This window comes from Pezoporus flaviventris, unplaced genomic scaffold, assembly GCF_033815535.1.
Source record: "Pezoporus flaviventris isolate CSIRO_AGI_PZ_B2104156 unplaced genomic scaffold, CSIRO_AGI_Pfla_v1 ptg000015l, whole genome shotgun sequence".
Taxonomy (NCBI): Eukaryota; Metazoa; Chordata; class Aves; order Psittaciformes; family Psittacidae; genus Pezoporus; species Pezoporus flaviventris.
In genome coordinates, this window is record NW_026892563.1 from 27175499 (window position 1) to 27198697 (window position 23199).

The 23199-nt window shown below is 39.0% G+C and overlaps 2 protein-coding genes across 5 annotated transcripts in view; one reads left to right on the forward strand and one right to left on the reverse strand.

Moving 5' to 3' along the window:
* CMSS1 (cms1 ribosomal small subunit homolog) overlaps positions 1–23199 on the reverse strand; it is a 250502-nt gene that overhangs the window by 174074 nt on the left and 53229 nt on the right. Inside the window, exon 1 of one of the 2 annotated variants that reach the window (XM_061453894.1) lies at positions 3247–3269. The exons of the other annotated variant lie outside the window; for it this stretch is intronic. Within the exon in view, the coding sequence (XP_061309878.1) occupies positions 3247–3253 (7 nt within the window). The 5' untranslated portion in view covers positions 3254–3269. Of the gene's footprint in view, positions 1–3246; positions 3270–23199 lie in introns of those variants that run through there. 2 annotated transcript variants of the gene reach the window in all.
* The window catches only part of FILIP1L (filamin A interacting protein 1 like), a 207602-nt gene that overhangs the window by 133693 nt on the left and 50710 nt on the right, over positions 1–23199 (forward strand). For all 3 annotated transcript variants that reach the window (XM_061453884.1, XM_061453886.1, XM_061453885.1), the window contains one exon: positions 1739–1917. In XM_061453884.1, coding sequence (XP_061309868.1) covers positions 1739–1917 — 179 coding nt within the window. The remainder of the gene's footprint in view (positions 1–1738; positions 1918–23199) is intronic.

Here is a 23199-nt window from a genome sequence, read left to right on the forward strand (position 1 = left end):
TCTCTAATATCATAAACAGAAAAAACAGGCAGTTTCCAAACTGTTCTCATTTCTGTTGGAATATTTGGGACTCAAACCATCTTCAAAGACCTGTCAATAGGTCCTTTTTCCTTAGTCATAGCAGTGTCACCAAAAAAAGTTAACAGTGATTTAGGAGAAGCATAAGAGAATATATAAAGCTTAAAAAGAAGCTGAGGTAAGCAGGGGGAGACTCAGAAGCCCATGCAGAAATTGACTATATTCTCACTAATTCAAGAAACTCATGTTTAAGTATTCCAGCTCTTCCTGTCATCACTTCTATCGGCCAAACTGTGAATAAACATGAGGAAAAGATAATCAATCATACTTCTTGGAATTAAATTGTCCAAAATAAGAAGCGGCTCTCAGAAGTGTTCTTGTGTTCTCAAGTGTTTCTTGCGGCACATGTAATTCCTTGTTGGGGAAACATCAGAGAACCAGAACCAGCCTTGCTTCCCACACTGCCCATTTGTGAATTCTTTCCTATTAATAGGATGAAGCACTGCAAAGCAGCTTGACCTACTGGGGTAGACTGTGGTTAAAAGGAGTCACTGGGCTTTGAACTCAAAATTTCTCTTTTCCAAAAAAGAGATACAAAGATTCCTGTGTTGACCTCATAAGGGAGGCTGACTCCACAGGGGAAGGGGCAGGGAACAAAGCTTCTCATAAATACAGATTCTTTCCCAGTCTTCAGATTTCTTGTAGTGATCCCTCCTGAAATCAGGATTAGATCACTAATGTCTACGAAGGAAAACCCCTTTTGGTTTCATACATACGTAAGTTGCATAACATGTTGCATAACATACTGAATTCTTAAAATACTGTGTAAGATAATCCTCAGAATGATAGTTTTCTCTCAGTTTCTGGAGATCACTTTGTTTAGTAGTGTAACTCCAGTGAACAGTTATGACAGTACGTCTGTGGTTTAAAAAAACTAAAAATGATTACCAAAACCTAAAATAGATCGTTAAATTGAACTATAATATTATTTAGAAGCTCAGAAGAAACCCTTGGGGGAGGGAATTTGATGCTAAAGATACCATCTGCAAAGCAAACCCCTTTACAACATGTAAAAGTTGAGGAACAAAACAGAAGCGCCACCATCAAATAAAAGTACAAATATTTCAAAATTTAGTAGTTACTTATTCCAGAAACCCAAAGCCATGCTCAGAGTAAGTACAGGAGACAGCACAGTTTTCCATTCTTGATTCTATCACACATTTACTGTGAAACTGCTTTTTGACCTACCTATCTTACAAAGACAATTCAATGCTCTCATTTCTAGACAGATACAAATGAGGAGCTATTTCTATTCAACCAAAGATCAGTCACCTACTGTGTGAAGCAGAGGCTTCTTCTGTCAAGACCTCAACCACAGTTATCAATGAGTAAAGCATAATCCTGGGAACAGTAATTGTTAATTAGTAGCTGTTGAGGATCAGTCATGGCAGGGAGAGAAACAGAATGTGACTGGAAGAAACAGAATGTGACTGAGGGTCCTGCAGAACAGTACCTTATTATTTTTCTAATTTGTCAGAATTAAACTGACAGAAATAAATAACCCCTTCTAGAGCTTATTTCCAAAGATACTACAGGACCTGGCCAAGAGGCTATTAAATGCATTTTAAATTACTAAGGGTCTCTCAAAATCTTTCATTAATGAAAGTCTGAACAAGTAAGAGTTTCAAAAAAACTTCAGGAGTTTTTCCTTTTTTTGTAGCTTGATAAAGTTGTGGAGAAACAGAAAGAAACTCACAAACGAATGCTGGAACAACTTCTCATGGTAGAAAAATCACACAAGCAGGCACTGTATGAACTAGAGGAAGAAAAGAGGAAGCACAGCAAATACATGGAAAAAAGTGATGAGTTCACGAATTTACTGGAACAAGAATGTAAAAGGTAAGGTTACGTACAATTTAACGTTATGTCTAAGGATCTGTGTGCTTTCTTATTCTGCATCCACTAAAAATCAGAAATATCTGCGGAGATATATTTTGAGAGATCACTTTTTTTGTGAAAATATGACTAATCCTATGCAACAGTAGTGACTAACCTCTATCAGGAGGTGAGGTAGGTCGAACGGTTGGCAGATTCTTCAGTGCTGTGGTCCCTGACAACACTGTAGGTTGCACTACAGAGAATACAGGGAGATAACGCAAATGCATAAAGTTATAACCGACATAAAGCATGTGAACCCTTCAGCATGTTTAAGAGTACATTATAGTATATGAGTATATAGTATATAGTATATAAGTAACAAAATATGAAACCAGTCTCTGATGGCAGAGGAAAAAGACATGAGGAAAAGTAAAAGGTGTTTAGACAGACCATAGAAATTCAGAGAGAGGAAGCAAATGCAGAGGATAACTTACACAAAGCTTTGAAAATAAGAACATCATAAAGTTCTCATCTCAGGACTGGCATAAAAACCATCAATCCAACTTTATTTTTAGTGTAATCTAAAAGTGACACAGCTTGTTTAAGCACAGTGTGAGAGCTTCAATACCAATTATCAAAAGGAGGATTAAGAAAAATTTGACATCATTTACTATCTTTAAAAAAAAGCCACTTTAACCCGTGGCTTCTCTAAATCTGCAGGAAAACTGAACACATCCTAAGGAGAATAAAAAAAATATCTAACAACATTTCCTATTCCCTGGTTAGATAACCCAGAAAATAGGAGAATATTGTCTCAGTTTCCTTTTGCTTAGGAACAGATGGAAATGTTTGGGTGTGAGAACACCAAGCCTATTCTAAACTCACATTATGCATAGATAATTCTTTCTCTGCTTCACCTGTGTAACATCACGTTCCACGTATTTTGGCAGTGCTCACCCTTCGCTCTATACCATTCTCCTGCAGGTCTATCAAAGACAGCACATATGCTTCCCACTGAGTACACTGCTGTATTTATGGTTTTTAATTAAAGAGGCCAGGGAAGAAAACCTTTTGCTTCTCAGAAAAATGTACACACATGCAGGCAAGCACAGGCACACACAGAGAAGCACATAGAAAGCCCCCCATAAGGCACAGAACTGATTTTTTTTTCATTAAGAACTGTTTTATGAAACATCATCGTATCAGGGAACAAACCCTGAGATAAATAGAAGTTCTCATCTCTGCAGTTCTTTTCTCAAAACCCACAAGACACTCTTCTCTTAAGAGACAGAGCTAAACAACTACAGTTGCTAAAAGTGGCAAAATGTTACATCAGACACCTGTGCTCACACAGCATGAAAAGCTGCACAGAAGGAAACACTAAGCATCAGAGTCCCCGGATTTTTTTTTCTTGTGAAAACAGGGTTAGAGACAGGATTAAACCTCTCTTCCCTGCCTCTCCTCCACATTCCCCCCAAGACGGTAAAGTATTTATCACTATCTGCAACATTTAGTCTATCTGCCTAGAAAAGGGGGGGGAAGGAAGGGAGGTGGGAATAGTGAGGTGCCTAATGAGACCTTAGAGGATGTAGTAATAGATTTCAGATTACGTCTCAATTCTTTTTTGTATTTTCTTTGGAGGATGCATTTAATGTGGAAAACCTTAAGGGTGTGTGATGTCACATGTTGAGTTGATTCCAAAACGTTTGCCAAGTAATGTCACCATCAAGAGCTCCACGCAATTGCCTGCCATAACAAAAAAGAAACAACCAAGGGAAAAAAAAAAAAAACCAACCCCACACCAAAACAGCCCCCCCAAAAAAACAAACTCACAACCAAAAACCAGGCACTCAGCAAGTTAAGGCACAGGGCACAGCAACTTCTTCATTAGGCTGCCTGACTTCACATTCAGAACACACACACCCCACCCCCCTCCCCCCCACCATACTAAGGGAAGTGACCTTTTCTTCCATTTCAAAAACCTTAGTCCAAATCTTCTCAGGGTGTGAATTTTTGCATTTGGATTAAGAACAAATGGAACTCTGCTAAAAGTCTCATACATGAAGCAGTGACAAATTAATTTTGCTTTCTTCCATTAAACAACAACAACAAAAAACAAACAGAAAAGCAGTAAGTATTCATCAATAAACTTTTCTTTTTTTTTTTCAGCCAGAAGCAGTATTCTCTTCTAAGTGTGGAATGGTATATAGCAATCCCAACAATATTTCCGTTTCAAAGCAGAATCCTAAACTTCCTATTCAGTTAGTCAAAAAAGCGTCTTGCTTTTATGTAAGACCAAGGTTACAGCCAGTGTATGCTAAACTTATCCTTCAGGAATATAGAATGCATGCAAGCCAAACAAGGTATCTGAATAGTATGTGATTATGTGATCAAAATGAAAAATAAAAACTCAGATGCTGTGGGAGAGTGATGCTGAAGCACTGAAAACTACTCATGACAGCAAGAATAAACTATCCGTCAGCTCCAACTCTTACATATGACTGAATATATTTTCAAATAAGGCAGAGAGAAAGCATTTCCCTTTTCTTACCTATGTGCTCAATAAAAGCAGAACTGAAGAATTCTTAACTGAACATTTTAGTGATGAACTAATTAATCTGATGATCCATGGTTTAAAAAAACTAGACAAGCCTCTATAAGGGCTTGCTGCTGCCTTCCTCCCGCCATACATGACATTTCTCATTAAGAGTGTTACAAAAACATGTTTGAATCCTGCAAAATATCAGCAGCCTTCACTGACAGAAAAAAAACAAAAACAAACCAACAAACTCTTAATCATTTGAGAATCCCTTTGACTTCACAGCGAAGCAAAAAGACTAAGGTTGGCCTCCGCAATTGTACATTGCCAGTTTAGGGGAGTTTAAGCTTATGGCAGGACTAGTGACAGCTTTCTAGAGATGGGAACTGGATTAGCATTTAATGTTAGCTCTTTAGGCATTTCAAGCATTTTTCTTGTTGCCAGCTAACATTAATCCTCCTTAGTCTTGCAGTAGTTGAGAGACAAATATTGGTCTTCCAAACTGAAAAGAATTTCAATACTTAGCAGCAGACATTTACCAGTAGAAGAATGATAAAACCATGCTACTATCATTACATTTACTCATCTTCAGTCATATGTACTTTTGAAGCATGGAGCCACTGACTAACCTGTCAGATAAGGCACAGTTTTGCAGAGAAAAGGGGGTCAATGGACAATGACTGGATAAGGTTTTTCCTGCACTTCAACCTGAAGCATACTCTGTATGTGTGCAGATCAGACAGGAACAGAGACAAACTACATGTGCAAGGTAGTATACTAGCCCAAGACTACTGAAGTCTAGAAGTGAAAATTTTACTGTACTGCTGAAGCCTACAAAAATAGCAGCACCAAAACTCACAAGTACATAGAAAAATTCCAGAAGCTAGATACAGAGACTACTAAGATCACCCAAAGAACCAGAGCATAAAAGCCATTAGGTTTGTCCAGAAGCTCTTGCATTTCATGGGACTGGGAGATAGAGGGCAGGATTAAGGACTAGGAAGAACACTCAGTTCAGAATCAAATGCAGATCCACTGTACCTTCCCTGAGGATGTACTCATTCATCCAAATATATTTATCTACACTCAATATTTTTGTTGTACAGTTAAACAATAAAAGCTGCCGGTTTAGAAAACATTTTACAAAGCTAAAATATGAAACTAGAAAGTTTTCCAGATATGCATGCTCCCAGTTTGAAAACACATGCCATATACATACAAGTATTTATGTGTTTACATATCACTCTCCACCCCACACATTCACAAAAAGAAACTAAAAAATAAAACATTAAAATGATCAGCACTTACACAGCCCTGTTCCCCTGCAAATCTCAAACAGTTTTACATGTTACCTAAGCACAGTTATTCTCCATTTTCTGAATACTGGAAGGAAATGAAGGTATGAGAGGAAGAAATAATTTACAGGTACCTGAGGGTTAAAAGGGAGGAAAGGAAGTAATCTCCCAATGCACAGCTGTGTCTCATCATCAAACTTTCTATATACTATATAGACTCTCAACTATACAAAGAGTAAAGCTTTATTCTGAAGATACACTAGTTCAACAAGGGAATGTTCAACAGAACAGGAAAAATACAGCTGATTAGCAATAATAATAAGCAGTGTAAACAGATTTTCAAAGGTGGTTATGATAAATGTTGCCCACAGGAATTCAAATGTTAGCACAAAAAATCTGCAGGTTGGTATAACAGCAACTAATAAGATCCTTAGTTTCAGGATCACCTACTAAGATGAGGGGTTTTTTCCACAGGGAGGAAAGCAATCACAAGTTTTTGCTTTAGCTCTGACTTCACACTCAAAAAGGTCCTATAAAGAACCTAGTCCAAAGAAGAAAACACAACTGTTTACATATAAGATGATCCTAACATTTTCTAAAAGGAAATTTACTCCTTATGCTCTAAGCAGATGGAAAAAAGCTAAGTCAGCCAGCCAAACTATTCCACTGTATCAGACATCTCTTCTTAAAACAAAAAGGGCATTTTCATCTGAGGAGTCACTGTTCACCAAGCACAAAAAAAAAAAAAAGGAACCTAACCTGCAGAAGTCTCACAACTGTAGCCTTTATCATCTAACAAAACACTGTGCTTGTTGCTCCAACTGCTGCCCCTCATCAAGTTCAGCCAGTTAAGATGATAATCTGTTGAGTGATACAGGTTAGAAGGGATCTCTGGAGGTCTCCAGCATAACCTGCCGAGTGCAGGGCTAACTTCACACTCAGATCAGGTTGCTCAGACCCTGCCCAGCTGACTACTGAAGATCCCCAAGGAACAGTGATTCTGCTGGCTACCAGGGCTCCTGATGCAGTCTTTGCCATCCTCACCAGAAGACCCTTTCCCTCAGTTTTTCATGGTAAGCATCATTCTGGTTTGGCTTATGTCCCATGTTCAACTGAAACTGCTCTCATTAAAAGCCCAATAACTTCCCTTCTGGCAAACCTCGGAATCTCATCCATCTTCACTGTCTCTGATCTTTTGGTTGCCTTGGAGACAAATGAGCTTTCAGTACTTCCTTGCCATCTTACCCACATCGTTCCTGTGACTCCAGCTGGATTCATTTCTCTAGGAGTTTCAACACTGTACTCCAAGTCAGAAACCTCTCATTGCCCACCTCTGCTCTGTCCGTAAGACCTCATAAGTATTATTCTTTAGGTCTCTTCTTTATCCCTTCACTCTCTGTGTTTCTCAAAGAAATTCAAAGCCAGTCATCATCTCTATGATAATGAGTCAAGACTACCCCAATCACCACTACCCCAGCAACCTGCCATCATCCCCAGCTCCATGAGACCAGAAGGGTTACTCAGTCTTTCATTCGCCTGACCATGGCTTCATCTCTAAAATTCTCTAATACCTCAGATTTTAAAACTGGGATTACAAAATCATACTGCTTGTCACTCAGTCTATCATATCTAGGCACATTTTCTACCTGAGCCTTTTCACATTTTATTTCACAAAAATTCTTCTTCACAGCACCTCCAAAAGAAACTAAAACCAACAAAATTAAATCAAACATATCTGTCTGCCCATCCACAAAACTAAATACCTTTCCAGGCCCTCACTTCAGAATTTTTTTTTTAATCATTTCCACATCACCTGTTTGATCCCTCTATGTCTCTTCACTGGATGTACTCGCACTACTGCATTGAGGCTGTGTATTCTTACTTGCTTATGTTTACAGTCCACTTTTACCCTCTGTTGAAATGTTATTACATGAGCTAAATATCACACTAAAAATTTACCAAAATTAAATCATATTATGTTATGATAGTGCTCCAGTTCTGAGTAGGTAAGAAATGTGATTTCATAAAACTGAGTACTCTAGGTGAAGTGGTTTGGTTTTGCTGGGGGTTGCTTTTTATTGTTGGTTTGGGGGGGGGGGGGGGGGGGGGGGGGGGAGTGGAGGTTTTTTGAGTGTCAGAAAAAAGTAACTGCTACACACAGTAGGTCAAATGAGCAATGCTTGAAAACTGGAACAGAGCATCAAGGGGAGAAGGAACCACCTCAGCTAAAAGGTGGAGTGCTAGTATGTTGTCAACATAATACAGCTGTACTTGAATTCTAACACATTCACACATCGCAATAGCAATATACTACATGCCCAGCTCTGGAAAGTTCAATATTCTGTAACAGTGGGTATAGGTATAATTAGTATTTGCTAGTTTTATTAATTAAGCCAATTAAATATTGTAAGAAGCAGGATCTTATCTGTATAGAAAGCTATAAAGTAAAAATAAACACTGTCAACTTACTTATTCTACATGTGTTGCCAGCAGTTTTTACTTTAATGCACACTGAACTATTGTTGTAGATTGCATTGTACTCAAATGCAATCACTTCCTTTTAGCTTTCTGGCAATGAGTTATATATATTAACATACGTTTGAGACTATGTCTTGCAAGTTGTGAAATGGATGCCAGATCTCTGTACATTTGACCTTTTTCATGGGTACCTAGTCTTCTGTAAGGTGAATAAGAGAGACCCAACACAAGCAAAACATTAGCATTCTTTATTCTGCATTACACCCCAATGGGACAGTCCCACTAATAACACCACAGAGGCACAAAGGCTCAAGGAGATGATGTACACAGATTAATTACCTCATACTTATACGTGGAAAACTATGTACCAATGCACTATATAACTTCCAACAGATGCTGTGAAATCAAATCCCTGTCAAAATCCAAGGGTTCAAAGATTTCTAGAACAGTTTCTGTGCATGAAGAAAGGTTAAAATACTTCATCTTAGAGCAAATAAATCAATACAATTCAGGTTAAAAAAGAGGTATTAACCCCCCTAAATTATTAAATCATAGAATGGTTTGGGTTGGAAAGAACCTTAAGATGATCTAGTTCCAACCCCCCTGCCATAGGCAGGGATGCCTCACCCTAGACCATGTCACCCAAGGCTCTGTGCAACCTGGAACTGAACACTGCCAGCATTTACCACTTTTCTGGGCAGCCTGTTCCAGTGCCTCACCACTCTCATAGTAAAGAACTTCTTCCTTATATCTAACTTGAACTTCCCCTGTTTAAGTTTATCACTAGAATACCTGATGAATAATGTCACATTATGTTTTTCAAAACAAAGATTAAAAATAAATACAAATAGAAACAGGGCTTCCAACTCTGTGTTAACACAACTGAGAAATCCTATAGATCCATGATGCAATTCTAAATGATTCCACCTCCTGTAATCAGCAAGCAGATGCAAGATCTAGGTGATAACCATTTCACATGCAACTCCACTCACATTGGTTGAGTGACAGAAAGAAGTGAGGCTCATACTTAATTTTTTTAAATTCTGAGTATATAAGACATCTGTTCACAGCTTCAGGCACACTGTCACAATTACCAACCAATACTATTGTTGCATACTTTGAGGCTGGAGAGAACATGCTGAAAAACCTTAGCCAAACAATGTTCTACACTGCTACCCTCTTTTCCCTCATGAGTGGGGAAAGCAATGGTCATTGCCTATGCCCTTCCTTTAAAAGGGCATAAATGCTCATGGAAACTGCTCTGGTGGTAGCTCTGGTCAGCAATTTTAACCTAGTGTCAGAGCTCAAAGGGAAAGATGATCTTTCTAAGCTGGCAAGTCTCAGTATATTTATAGCTCTCGTAAATCAACACCCATTACATATACCCTTTCAGGAGCCTAACCAGTGACTAACACAGACAATGAAGCACTAGCCAAATATGCTCATGGTGAGGCGCTGCCCTCAGTAATTGGGGCACTTGCTTTAGTCACCAATTTACATTTCCAAATAAGAGTAGAGTGCACCACACCCTGTACAGCACAGCATAACTAGTCTAATCATAAGCAACAATACAAGCAAATGACTACATTAAGTCCTCTGACCAAAAAGACACGGTGCACTTCTGATTCACTGCAGGGTGGGGCTGTGAGAAACTGGCACAGAATTTTGTAACTGGAGTTTGAAAAGAAAACATACAACATCAGACAGACAGAAAATGCTACAAATCAGTCTCTGAAAGTTTGACACTATCATAATTTTCCAGAACAAACAATTGCTATGGGAAAAGCATTCCTGTTTGAATGCGGAGGGGGAAATCTCAATGAAGTTAAGATCTTTCTTGTAGCAGAAAAATTTAAGTGATTTACATAGCTATAATTAGTTTCATATCTTAAGAACAGGGAAGAGAAAAAATGTCATGAGAACTGAGAATGCAGGTCACACATCAGTTATCAAGACCTGGGGTCTAAACTCATAACCGAGTTTCCCATGGCATACCGTGAGCTTCACTGCATTTATGCCCAGCTATAAAAACTCTGAGCATTATATACACATATGAAAGAAGTATCCATGGGAGACTGAAGCAGTTTAAGAAATATTTGACAGCCTTGGTCTCTGTGCTACAAAAGTAAATTTAAAAAGAATAAACAGGAAAAATCAGTATCATCAAGACAGTGAGCACACCACACACTTGTACAGAGTTAAGTGTCTGAAGACCAAAAGTGCGAAAACATTACAAAAATAAGTTTCATATTTTAATCTTTATGCTAAGAAGACTGGAAAAAAGCCTCAGAATACGTATAAATTCAGAAATAAAAGCTCAGGAGAGACATACGGACTTTGGTTTTTAAAATCTCTGTTTCAGACTCAGGAGTGGAAGGGGAGCCAAGGGATGGGTGGAAGGCTCAGGGTAAGAAACGGGAGTAACAGAAAGCTGATAGAAGAAGAAACATCTAGAATCACAGAAACATAGAATCATAGAATAGTTAGGGTCGGAAGAACCTTAAGATCATCTAGTTCCAACCCCCCCTGCCATGGGCAGGGACACCTCACACTAGACCATGTCACCCAAGTCCCTGTGCAACCCTGGCCCAGTATATGGCTGGCTTTTTGGGCTGCAAGCGCACACTGAAGCTGGCTCATGTTCATTTTCTCATTGACCAACACCCCAGAGTCCTTCTCCGCAGGGCACCTCTGAATCTCTTCTCTAAATCTAGCACACTCTCTCAGGATTTAGCCTTATTGTTGGAAGCTGACAGCTGTTCTCCAGACATACTGTTGACAATTTTGCTTCTCATTACACATGTCCAAAATACAGAAAGGTCTCACTCATATTTGATCGATTTTGATATGATCGCAAATACATATCTGCGAGCATGAGATGGTCGAGTTCGAGATCCTCAGGACAGTGAGAAGAGCGTGCAGCAAGCTCACTGCTCTCGACTTCAAGAGAGCAGACTTTGGCTTCTTCAGGAACCTGCTTAGTAAGGTTCCATGGGATACAGCCCTAGAGGGCAGGGGGGCCCAAGACTGTCGGTTGATATTCAAGGATCACCTGCTACAAGCCCAGGAGTGTTGCATCCTGACTAGAAGGAAGTGCAGCAGGAGGGCCAGGAGACCTCCTTGGATGGATAAGGAGCTGCTGAGGAAAATTCAAATGAAAAAAGAGGCTTATAAAAGGTGGAAGCAAAGACAGGTGGCATGGGAAGAGTACAGGGATGCTGTCCGGGAAGCTAGGGACCAGGTTAGGAAAGCTAAGGCCCAGTTAGAATTAAATCTGGCTAGGGATGTGAAAGGTAACAGGAAGGGATTCTATAGGTATGCTGCAAATAAAAGACAGCCTAGGGACAATGTGGGCCCTCTCGAGAAGCTATCAGGAAAACCGGCTACCCTGGATTTGGAGAAGGCTGAGGTTCCTAATGATGAGGTTCTTTGCCCCAGTCTTCACTGGCAAATCTCTGACCACACCACTCAAGCCCTGGAAGATAGACACAGGGACTGTGAGAATGATGACCTTAGAGCCACTGTAGGAGAGGATCTGGCTCGAGACCATCATAAGAACTCAAACGTGCACAAGTGCATGGGACCTGATGAAATCCATACGCGGGTCCTGAAGGAGCTGGTGAATGAAGTTGCTAAGGTACTGGCCATCATCATATTTGAAAAATCATGGCAGTCAGGTGAAGTTCCCGATGACTGGAAAAGGGATAATACAAATCCCCATTTTCAAGAAGGGGAAAACAGATGACCCAGAGAATTACAGAGCAGTCAGTCTCACCTCTGTGCATGGCAAAATCTTGGAGCAGATTCTCCTGGAAGGCATGCTAAGGCACACGAAAATCAACAAGGTGCTTGGTGACAGCCAGCATGGCTTCACTAAGGGGAAATCCTGTCTGACCAATTTGGTGGCCTTCTATGATGGGGCTACAGAACTGATGGACAGGGGTATTGAGTTGATGTCATCTACCTGGACTTGTGCAAAGTGTTCGACACTGTCCCACACGACATCCTTGTCTCTAAATTGGAGAGACATCAATTTGACAGATGGACCACTCGGTGGATAAAGAACTGGCTGGATGGCTGCACGCAAACTGTTGTGGTCAATGGCTCAATGTCCAGCTGGAGACCAGTAACGAGTGGTGTCTCCCAGGGATTAGTGTTGGGACCGGTCTTGTTCAACATCTTTGTTGGTCAGTGGGATTGAGTGCACCCTCAGCAAGTTGGCCAATGACACCAAGCTCTGTGGTTTGCTTGATACCCTGGAGGGAAGGAATGCCATCCAGAGGGACCCTGACACGCTTTGAGGTGGGCTGATGCCAGCCTTATGAAGTTTAACCATGCCAAGTGCAAGGTCCTACACCTGGGTCAGTGCAATCCCAGGCACAGCTACAGGTTGGGCAGAGAAGAGATTCAGAGCAGCCCTGAGGAGAAGGACTTGAGGGTGTTGGTCAATGAGAAACTGAACATGAGCCAGCAGTGTGCACTCGCAGTCTAGAAAGCCAACCGTACCCTGGGCTGCATCAAAAGGAGCGTGAACAGCACGTTGAAGGAGGTGATCCTGCCCCTCTACTCTGCTCTTGTGAGACCTCACCTGGAGTATTGTGTGCAGTTCTGGTGTCCTCAACATAAAAAGGACACGGAACTGTTGGAACAAGTCCAGAGGAGGGCCATGAGGATGATTAGGGGACTGGAGCACCTCCCATATGAAGATAGGCTGAGAAAGTTGGGGCTGTTCAGCCTGGAGAAGAGAAAGCTGCTTGGAGACCTCATAGCAGCCTTCCAGTATCTGAAGGGGGCCTATGAGGATGCTGGAGAGGGAACTCTTCATTAGGGACTGTAGTAACAGGACAAGGGGTAATAGGTTAAAACTTAAACAGGGGAAGTTTAGATTGGATATGAGGAGGAAGTTCTTTAGTGTAATTGTGGTGAGGCACTGGAATGGGTTGCCCAGGGAAGTTGTGAATGCTCCATCCCTGGCGGTGTTCAAGGCCAGGTTGGACAGGGACTTGGGTGACATGGTTTAGCGTGAGGTGTCCCTGCCCATGGCAGGGAGGTTTGGAACTTGATGATCTTAAGGTCCTTTCCAACCCTAACTATTCTATGATTCTATGAATCCCTGTAGAGCTGTTCTATAAAAATTGTCAGAAATAAAATTACACTTTGTTATTAATTTCAAAACTATTTTTCTTTAACAACTCAATACAGTCCTTCCGGATAGGTTTGTTACTATATTGAAAGATTTCTAGGTACTTGGCTAAGACTGAAAAAGAACCCTAAGGGACACATTTTGCCCACAGACACAGCTGAGATCCATAGCAGGTAAAACCCTAAGATGAGAGTTTGAGTGGTTTGCAGCAAGATCTGCTCCTTAAGGATAACTCTGAGTGGAGAACTGCTCAGTCCCCTTCCAAGGTAGGTCTCAACTGCACACCCCTTGAGATGAAAAACCCAACACGTCAACACCCGTGAGGCATGACTTGAAGCAACTCCAAAGATTGAGCAGAGAGACCTAACCAGTACCTGTAACCTTCCACAGAGAAGTCTGTGCTGGGGAACAGAACTAGTAAAAGCTAGAGTTCATACCGACATACTGACAAGAGAAGGCTCCAGCACTAAAGGCTCTTGAACCTCCACTTGATCATCAACAGCATTAATATTCAGGCAGGTAAAAAAAAAAAAAACAACAACCAAGCGTTGTGATGGGGTCATCATGGTGAGGCTACTTAAAAGGGCGAGGGGAAGCATATTACCATAGAAGTTTTATTCCCCCCCCATAACAGGAAATTAAAAGTCCCAGAGGAGCAGTTACACTGAAAATAGCCAGGCAGCTGAGTTATGTCTGTCAAATTTGGCCTAGCATCATTTCCTTCTTCCAGACTCCACCTTTGCCAAGAGTGCTGGAGAAGAGAAGCTCACTGAATCCAGAAACACGGTTGTTTTCAAATGTTCCTATGAGCTTCACAAGATGTACCTTGAACAGGTCTGCTCTCATTCTCTGCCCAACATACTCTGCAGCATCAAATTATGGTACTGCAAAAGAAAATCACTGAAACTGCTCTTTGGAACAATGTCTTATTTAGTTCCTTGCCAATACCTTTCAAGTCACACATTTTGATTGAAATTATGACAGCCAATTAAAAACCTGAAACTTGCACAGAGCTCTTCACTTTTAAAACCAGTCTTGCCTCTTTAACACAACTGGGAAATTCCATAGCCTCAGCACTTTCATTCAAGGTATCTTCAAGGCGCTGGGGAAAGACATATGCCCCACAGACATTACCAGGGTATAGGTAACAAATCAGGCTTTTTTCTTGAACTATCCTTCCCTTTCAGTTAACTATAATTGTTACCATCTCACTTGCATTTCCTATGTTAGCCTCCTTCCTCCTCATAACATGGGAAAAAAAAACTGAAAAAAGCAGGCAATCCTGTGGAAAAGTAAATAAAACCCAGTAGAAATGGAGACCATGCACCCTTCTCTCTCTTCAACTGGTTTGTATGCCAAGAATGCCAGGGTTATCAAAAACTTCTTAGCACTGTAAACCTTATTCTGACATATAAATTTATGACTACCACAATGACTTTTAGGAAAGTTCAGATCCTACAATTTGCATTTATGTCATCAGGAAATTGGGACATTGTTTATTCAAATGTTTAGACAAGATTTCACATGCTTCTCATTTGAAAATTTTATCTTGCATCCAACTGGGGAACTGAGAAGCAACACACACTTCCTAAAATCCTAAAATTCTCTCTTTTCTTAAATAGTTTTGCCAGCTAAACTCTGGATGTCTTTGCATTCTGTCAGACAGAAGAATGAGTCAGTCTGTCCCTAACTGGCCTTCCAAAAAGGAAACTGAGAAGTTTGATGACATATTTGGATAAACACACTCACTGGATAAAGTTACTTAACTTTTTATATCTCTTTAAGTTTGATATAAACCTTCAAAATCCTTACAGAGTAGATTTAGGCATAGCCAATAAAAACTACAGATTATAAATAAACTTAATGAAAGCCACTATATTAAAACTGAAAGGACCTCGTAAACATGCTCATCAAGGCTTCATCATTGTAATACAGCACCACGTCCATAAATCCCCGTTATTAATTGCTAGGCATCCACATTCTTATTGATGTATCAGCCTTATATAGATCATTTTTGGTTCAGAATCCAGCTTTCTCATGAACACCATTTAACAGCTAACACTGTAGCTCTGACGAAAGGAGCAACGAATCAACCCAGAGTTTATACAGTTTAACTCTCCTGAGAAGACAGTGAAGTCTATTATGATCTGTATGTTCTTTAGGTCTCTAAGTGTCATTTTTGGCCAGAAAGTAAATGATTATGGAAATACAGTATTGAACCTACATAAGGCACAAATACTGAGCTTATTTAGCCACCTAAGCCCTCAGTTTGCCATAGGGTAAGAAGGTTTAAAATACCATTTTGGAAAGCATTATTTGTTTCAATAGTGAACATCCAACTAACAGTGTTTTATTAAAGGAATGTACATTACAGCTTCAAGATCCTGACCTCTGAATTCCCATTTTCTTTAGCTTTATATTAACTTCAGATGCAAAGAAAGATAAGAAGACATCAAAATAGAGCTTTTACTAGTTTCATAAAACAAAACATTTATTTTACCTGATTTATACATCAGGCTGTTTCCCACTCATGCTTATAAGCATTATCAAATTTCAAGATTAGTCTGATCTAAATTTCTTGTCTGTAATCAAGCTTAAAATTAAGCTACTATCGTATCACCTCAGATTTCACTCCAGCATTTCATTAAAGTGTGTTGTTTAACGTTTACATATGCAAAGATCTGAGTCTCAATACAGCATACACAAATTTGCCCTCGGGTATTCTAATTATTAAATGCTAAGATAATTGGGTTTATGATACACAGGAGGCATCCAGAACATTTCTTGGAAGAAACTGAGAAGGAGCCATTCACGATAAAAATAACAACATATGAAGGAATTTGCAAAGTGCTTGGAGGTAAAATTAGTTTTTTTAGACACCTGACTACAAGACTGTCTCCACGGCTACATCTTTAAAATGGTCCTAAGCAGGTTCAGCCAATAAAGTAACATTTCAGTAAGCAGTTGAGAAAATGATGCAGGAAGAAAGGGTTCAGACTTTATTAGACTGTGGAAAGACTTTTGGAATAGGATGCATAAACTTCACCTAAAATAAAACCAAAAAAAAGGCTGCTGGTATTTAAGTTTAAAACGAAGATGACTATGGCAGGTGCAAAACCATACACAGATCAAGATGACACATCAATTAGGGATGTAATCATTACAACTCTGTATTCTTGGAAATAAAGCATTAAAGTAATAAACAAAGTTTGACAGGAAATAACAAAGCTTGAAGAACAAGGGTGCAAGAGCTCCTACAAAAATGCAAGTCCAAGAATCCAACATAAAAACTAACTGGTTTTAGATGCAAACATGGACAAAGTGTGCTTCTCAAAGAAGAATACACTCCAAGGAATATAATTATACTTTTGATAAAATATTTAGATCAGAATGAACTAATGCTGATGTAGCAACTGTAACAAAAACTGATGTACAGCTGTAACCAAAAAGAGGGAAGCAGAAAAGTGGAATAAAATAAGATAAATATATTTTACTCTGTAAAAGCATATCCAAATTTTCTGTGAGTTGAACCTCATATATAAAGAGATAATCATATAAACGCTCAACTACTGACCATCAATCCAAAATAATGACAGCACACACTGATGAGAGGTAGGAATGACAGAAATAAGGAGAATCTGCAGTTATTTTTACATGCTGGATAAACATCACACTAGGGTATAACAGAGAACAGCTATTTAAATATTTGAACTTTTTTGTAAAGCATCAGACCATGAACTTCATTAGTAGGAGCAAGTTACAGCTTTCGTTTCAACTAGAGCCATGAACTAGTCCACACTATAAATACTGAAAAGCCTGAGACGACTAAGTTCTCAAATTCAACCTGTTTGAGGAAAGAAAACCAAAAAAAAAAAAAAAACACCTCACAACCCTACAGTATCTAGCTTTAAGTGGGATAAACACATAACACCAATGGAAACTTAATTAAACAGAGTATCTAAAAGAATAAATCACTTGAAGGCAACACAAACAATTTAACAACACTGGCAAAGCAGATTTCATATAAATGTGTATCAGCAAATCAAAAACAACTAAAATACTCTACCAAAGCCAACAATAGATTACATAATTTAAATACAAAGACACCTTAAAAGGGAAAATATGTGCAAAGATAACATACAAGATACAGAAATGCTGGTATGCTAAAATCAATCCATTAAAAGTGGCAAGTCTGCATCCTACTCAAATTGCTGAACACGGAATTTCTCTGGACATCCTTCTCCTCTTATCACTGAGGCATAACATTAGTTTTGGTTCATTTGCCACAACCTTAGCTCTTTTCCATTTGTATTTTTCCCTAAGTGACAGCATTAGATTCCACTGTTTGGAAGCCAAGGAGGTTTTCACATTAGACCCTTCTTTATAGATAAAGAGTCCAGAAAGCCATGCAAAGCTGAACTGATAATAGAAAAAGCTTTAGGTCAAATTTGTACAACACAAAGCAACAAGCTTACTAGCACCTTACCAGGACTAAATGGTATTTAAGTGTTCAAAAAGAACTTATATGAGAAACTCATTAAGTATTAGCTGGTGGGTAATTCCTCTCTTAAAAAAAGAGCCAGAGAAATACGAGGCAGCACTAGCTTTTAAGCAGAGATTCTAGGAATAACTCACACAGAAATTAGGACCAATTCATTTGATTCACTAATTAGAAGAAACCATAATAAAGCAGAGAACTGGCAGATATCAGGCAAACATGAAACAATCCAGCCAGTTGAGAGCAAAGCAGAATCATGTGCCAAGTCTGCTCCCCTTCTCCATCTGTCCTTATATTGAGTAATTCTTTGCCCTTCTATCCTCCTGTTAATCCTGGTATCTGCAATGAAGCAAGACAAGCAGAGCTCACAGCAACTCATTTATCCCTTTCCCAGCATGAGCGTGTTCTTCATACGCTTTGACGTGCATAAAAACAAAACTCAAGGGTCTGACTAGTTACTTGGAATTGTTTGAAATTGTTTACAAAAGCCAATTTTTAACTGAGTTTCTTATGGCTGTGCGCCTATCCATCATCATCCCATTTTCTCATCCCTCGGCTAATTCCAAACAAAATGCAAGATAGACAGAAAGACCTCTAAATTATTAAATACCTACAGGGTTCTTGAAAACAGGTATCTTTTAGTGTCCAGGATATTAAGCAAGAGTCCGGTTTGACCCTGACAAAAGTACATTTCAGGAAAACTTTGTGTTCATCCTAACAGGGGGGAAAGATTACTAGCTTACACATTATTGCACACTAAAAAAATCCAGCCATGAAACAAACTTCCATAATTGTGTTTCACCATACAAACAGATTTTTACCCCAGCAAATAATGCTGCTTTTACAAACCTTATGGAAACAGCTACCTATTATTACTGCCCCCAAATGAAGTCAGAATCATGATTTGCCATTGCAAAAGCTGAATATTTGGAGAGTCGGAGAACATCACAACCTTCACCTTTTTCCTTTTTCCTTCTGAAAATCAAAGAATGAGCTTACAGGAACCCATGCAGAAGTCTCCTGAAAATACCTATAATGAAAAATTCAGTCAAATATTCAAGAAATAAGTACTAGCATGTGGGGTCATTGTTTCAAAAGAGGTCAGGCATACAAGCCTTCACCCTCTCAGAGAACTGTAGCCAGACTTCCCAATGCATTTGGGCATGCAGCAGTTTGTAACAACAGGGAGAAGAATGAAGATGCTGATCTCACTGGCACAGCTAGGCTTTTAAAAATTATTCCAAATAAAGCAGCGGGCTCCATCTCCAACAGAGGAGGGAGAGGCTGTTTTTTTTTTAAAGAAAAATACTAAAAATATCTTCAATTTCAACTATTTTAAAAAAAGCTGACATGAGAACATGTCATTAGTCCTCTTCACTCGAATCCATCAGAAAAAAAGTGGTAAGGCAAAATGTATAAGATGAATGCTTAAGACACTGAAATACCTTCAAGAATTAGCACATAGAAATACTTGGATCCCAATACAAGATGACACTGAGACCACAAATACAGAAAAGAATATCCTGAACCATTAGAACACAATTACCCCTTCTCATAGCATCTGGACTTTTACCTTAATTCTTTAAGAAACTTCTCCTCAAGTTACCTTGTTTGTTCAGCTGCTATAATTGCAACAGGAAAGGGGAAAACTGATGATTTGTTTTATAACACTACCTTATTTAACACTAAGTCCTTACTTACCTCAAGTGTAAAAATCAAACAATGACACAACACTAAGCCATTACTGGTGCCAAGTATTATCCATTCCCATTGCACTTAGGACAAACACGCAGGATAAGACAGTATGTACAACTATGCAAGTACAGAGAGATAAGAGTACATACAACTACAGATCATCAAGTATATACTAAGCAGACATTCCTTTGAAAGCACTGTGCATTGTTTTGGGGTTTTATTTTTTTCTAATGCTTATCCTATTTGATCCATCTCTCCTCAGATACTTCAGTCATTAGTATTAAAATAATTCAATTTCATTTCCTTTTGGTTATTACCAGCAGCTCTACAGAGTACTTATTTCTGCACTCGTTATGCCCAAACACATATTTCTGGTTGCAGCCCAAAATGAATCCTAACCTGCACCTTCGCTTCAAATAATGTTTTTGTTTGTCCAATCTTATATAAGGTATCCTCACTATCTTATAATAGGTCTATTACCTCATCTTTTAGTAAGCTTACTTCACATGGAACAAATTTTGCCCTCCTAGCACTCATGTTCCCCTCTGCTTTCAACTGTAAATTACATTCAGAAACAAAACGTAAACTTTGTTCCATGTTTAACACTAAAGCCATGATTCAGCTTATAGATAAAGACATCTAAAGTACATGATGTTGTTTGGATGCTTCTGTTGTGAGCCAGACACCCAAGCTCCCAGTGCTGTCCATGGAAATGTACTCATGACAGTTCCACTCCAGTGACTGAAGACAAGTGTCTTCCCATGGTTTAAAATCGCACTCCAAAAGTGGTAACTTATAGATAAGTCAGCTAGGGTCACCACTCCTTTCTGTAACCTCTCTTTGAATAGGCAGTGTGGCTGTTTACTACATTTTTAAAGCAACCATTCGCAGCACGGTTTCTTGCACTTCTCCCTCAAGTGCTGCTACTGAACACTGAATCTGACTCAGATTAACCATTTCACATTTACTGCATCTGCCCATTCAGATTTCTCACCATTCTACTTCTGTTTACACAATCAGACTTCGAATTTCCGTTAAGGGAAACACCCTTTTGGAAGAAAGTTAATTCAGCAAGAGAAAGAAAAAAAATGTAAACACCAAAATCCAAGAAATAACTGGAAATTACAGATTTTATAGAAACCCAGTAACCTCTACACTGCACTCTGGGTTTGGAGCAAGTGGAACACAATGAGTAGATATGCAATGTATGGTAGAATGCGTCAATTCTCAGAAGGATACACTTGGTAGTAAAAGACAAAATGTTTAGGAAAATAGTATTAAACCCACAAGGTTAAAAAAAGAAAAGTGAGAGAGAGATAAAGAAAAAAACTCTTACTGATGCCTTTTCCTTTTATTCAAATTGGGACATCCCTATTTATCAGCAAAGAAAAAGAAAAATACATAATGACATTTTCATGGGAAGGGGAAAAAAATACAATCACCATTTGGTTTATAACTGTCTGGCTATGTTTAGAGTTACAAAACATATTTACCTTAAGAACCTGAGCTTTGTTTGTTTACCTTATAAAGCGAGCTGAGAAGCTAGCAGAATAAACTGTGTATTATCATTGTCAGTGTAAATTACAGGTTTTGTTTGCCATAGCAACCAGATGCTGGCCAAGAGCCAAAGGAAAGTGAATAATCTAAAACACTCAGTTACATTCTGAGAGAGTTTGTTTAGTGTTTAATAAGTTCTCCAGGGATGGAGAAATTACTAAAGCACATTGCCTTGACATGAGTTAAAATGGCCCTCTCTCATCACAACATTTTGGGGAATTTGACATTAATGCATTAGATAAAGATAGGTCTGTACATATACACATACATGCGTAAATACATGCTTGTATTTTTGCACCTAAGTATATTGAGACATTCTATTTGACAGGTTACACATCCGATGCTTTACTGCATTCCATCTTTGAACTGAAATGTGCGTGTTCTTTAAATTTCTATACATATTTATATATTCATTTATATATTCACTCACCCATCTACACTCTCTGCAGTGGCTTTTGTTTTACATATTAAGAGAGGACACAATGAAATGTATCATGCACAGTGCATCATAAATGGAGAGTAAAGGCTGTCCAGGAACTGTTCTTTAGTGTATTTCACATTATGAAGAAAGAGAGCCTCTATTAACATAAAAACATGGTAACTCCAAAACCATTATACCAAAAAGCCTGATGTTTCTTTCCTTGATAAACAGGTTATGACATTCGCTTTTACCAAAGTTGGCCTTGTTCAACCTGGAGAAGAGAAGGCTCATGAGGAAGTTATGGCAGCCTTCCGGTACCTAAAGGGGTCAACAAGAAAGCTGGAGAGAGACTTTTTATCAGGGCATGTAGCCATAGCACAAGAGAGAATGGCTCTAAACTGACAGAGATTTAGATTAGGTATTAGGAAGAAATTCTTCACTTTGAGGGTAGTGAAGCACTGCAACACGTTGCCCAGTGAAGCTGTGGCTGCCCCATCTCTGGAAGTGTTAAAGCCCGGACTGGATGGGGCTTTGAGCAGCCTGTGGCAAGGCAGCTGGAACTAGATTATCTGTAAAGTCTCTTCCAACCCAAACCATTCTATGATTCATTCTATGATTCTATGAAGTTTCTGAGCCCAAGAGTTCAGGAAATTCTGCTAAGCCTTTAGATGCAAAACAAAGACACTGAAAATAGAATCAGAGAATGGTCCTATGGTGCTGCTGCACATGGAATGGTCCCTGGTGCCGCTGGGCACCATTCCAGAATGTGTTCCACCAGCTTTGGTATCTGTACCACGTGCTGCTTATCCCTCTCATGAAGAATACAAGAAAGTTTGACCTGTTGTTTTTCATTGAAAATATAATTTAGGAATCTGCTATGTGATTTTGCCATTTTTCTTCTTTTTCAATCAAACTAGATTTGATTTGGCTAAGCTTTATCCTAAGCTTTTTTGTGCTGTGCTGCTTTGAACTGCTGCAGGTTACTGAAGTGAGTAAAAAAGTGAGGCACAGCTTGAATTCTGTACACTTTCACTGTTTAATAAGCAGGAGTTCTTACTGCAAGCATACAAAATAAAATGAAGTAGAATTTCATCTGCAAGGATATCAAACAAGAAAAGCTGCAGCCCCTAAAATATGAGTTGCACACAGCAATGTGTTGCATTTCTCTCTTAAAAACAAAAGTGTACTTCATACCTCCATTTTCTTTAGTAACATTCTGAAAAGACAGGAAAATCTCTGTCTGCAATTATCAAAAAAGTATTAGGAAATATTAAAGTGAATTTTACCAAACTTAGCTTAGGCAATCTTTTCATTCTCTATTACCAAGGCACTGTGAAATGGCAATAGCTGTCATTAGTGCCCTAAATACATAAACGAATATGAAAAAATTAAATTAGGATGCTTGGGATTCCTAGCAGGGGAATGAAGCAAAGGAAAAGGTGTTGGCAATGCCTGGAGGGGGGAGGGCAGATCAACCAGAAATGTAAAATTCCTGGCCTGCTAACCATGAGCTCAAATGTTTCGATAACTGTCATCTATTTACACTGTTGAAATATTTAATTCATTAGAGTACATGTGAGCTATTTTTATACACTTTAATTTCTCCACACTAATTAGCTAACATCCTAGGAGTTTACATCTTTGTTAAACATATAAACATTCTGCTTAAAAGGAAAT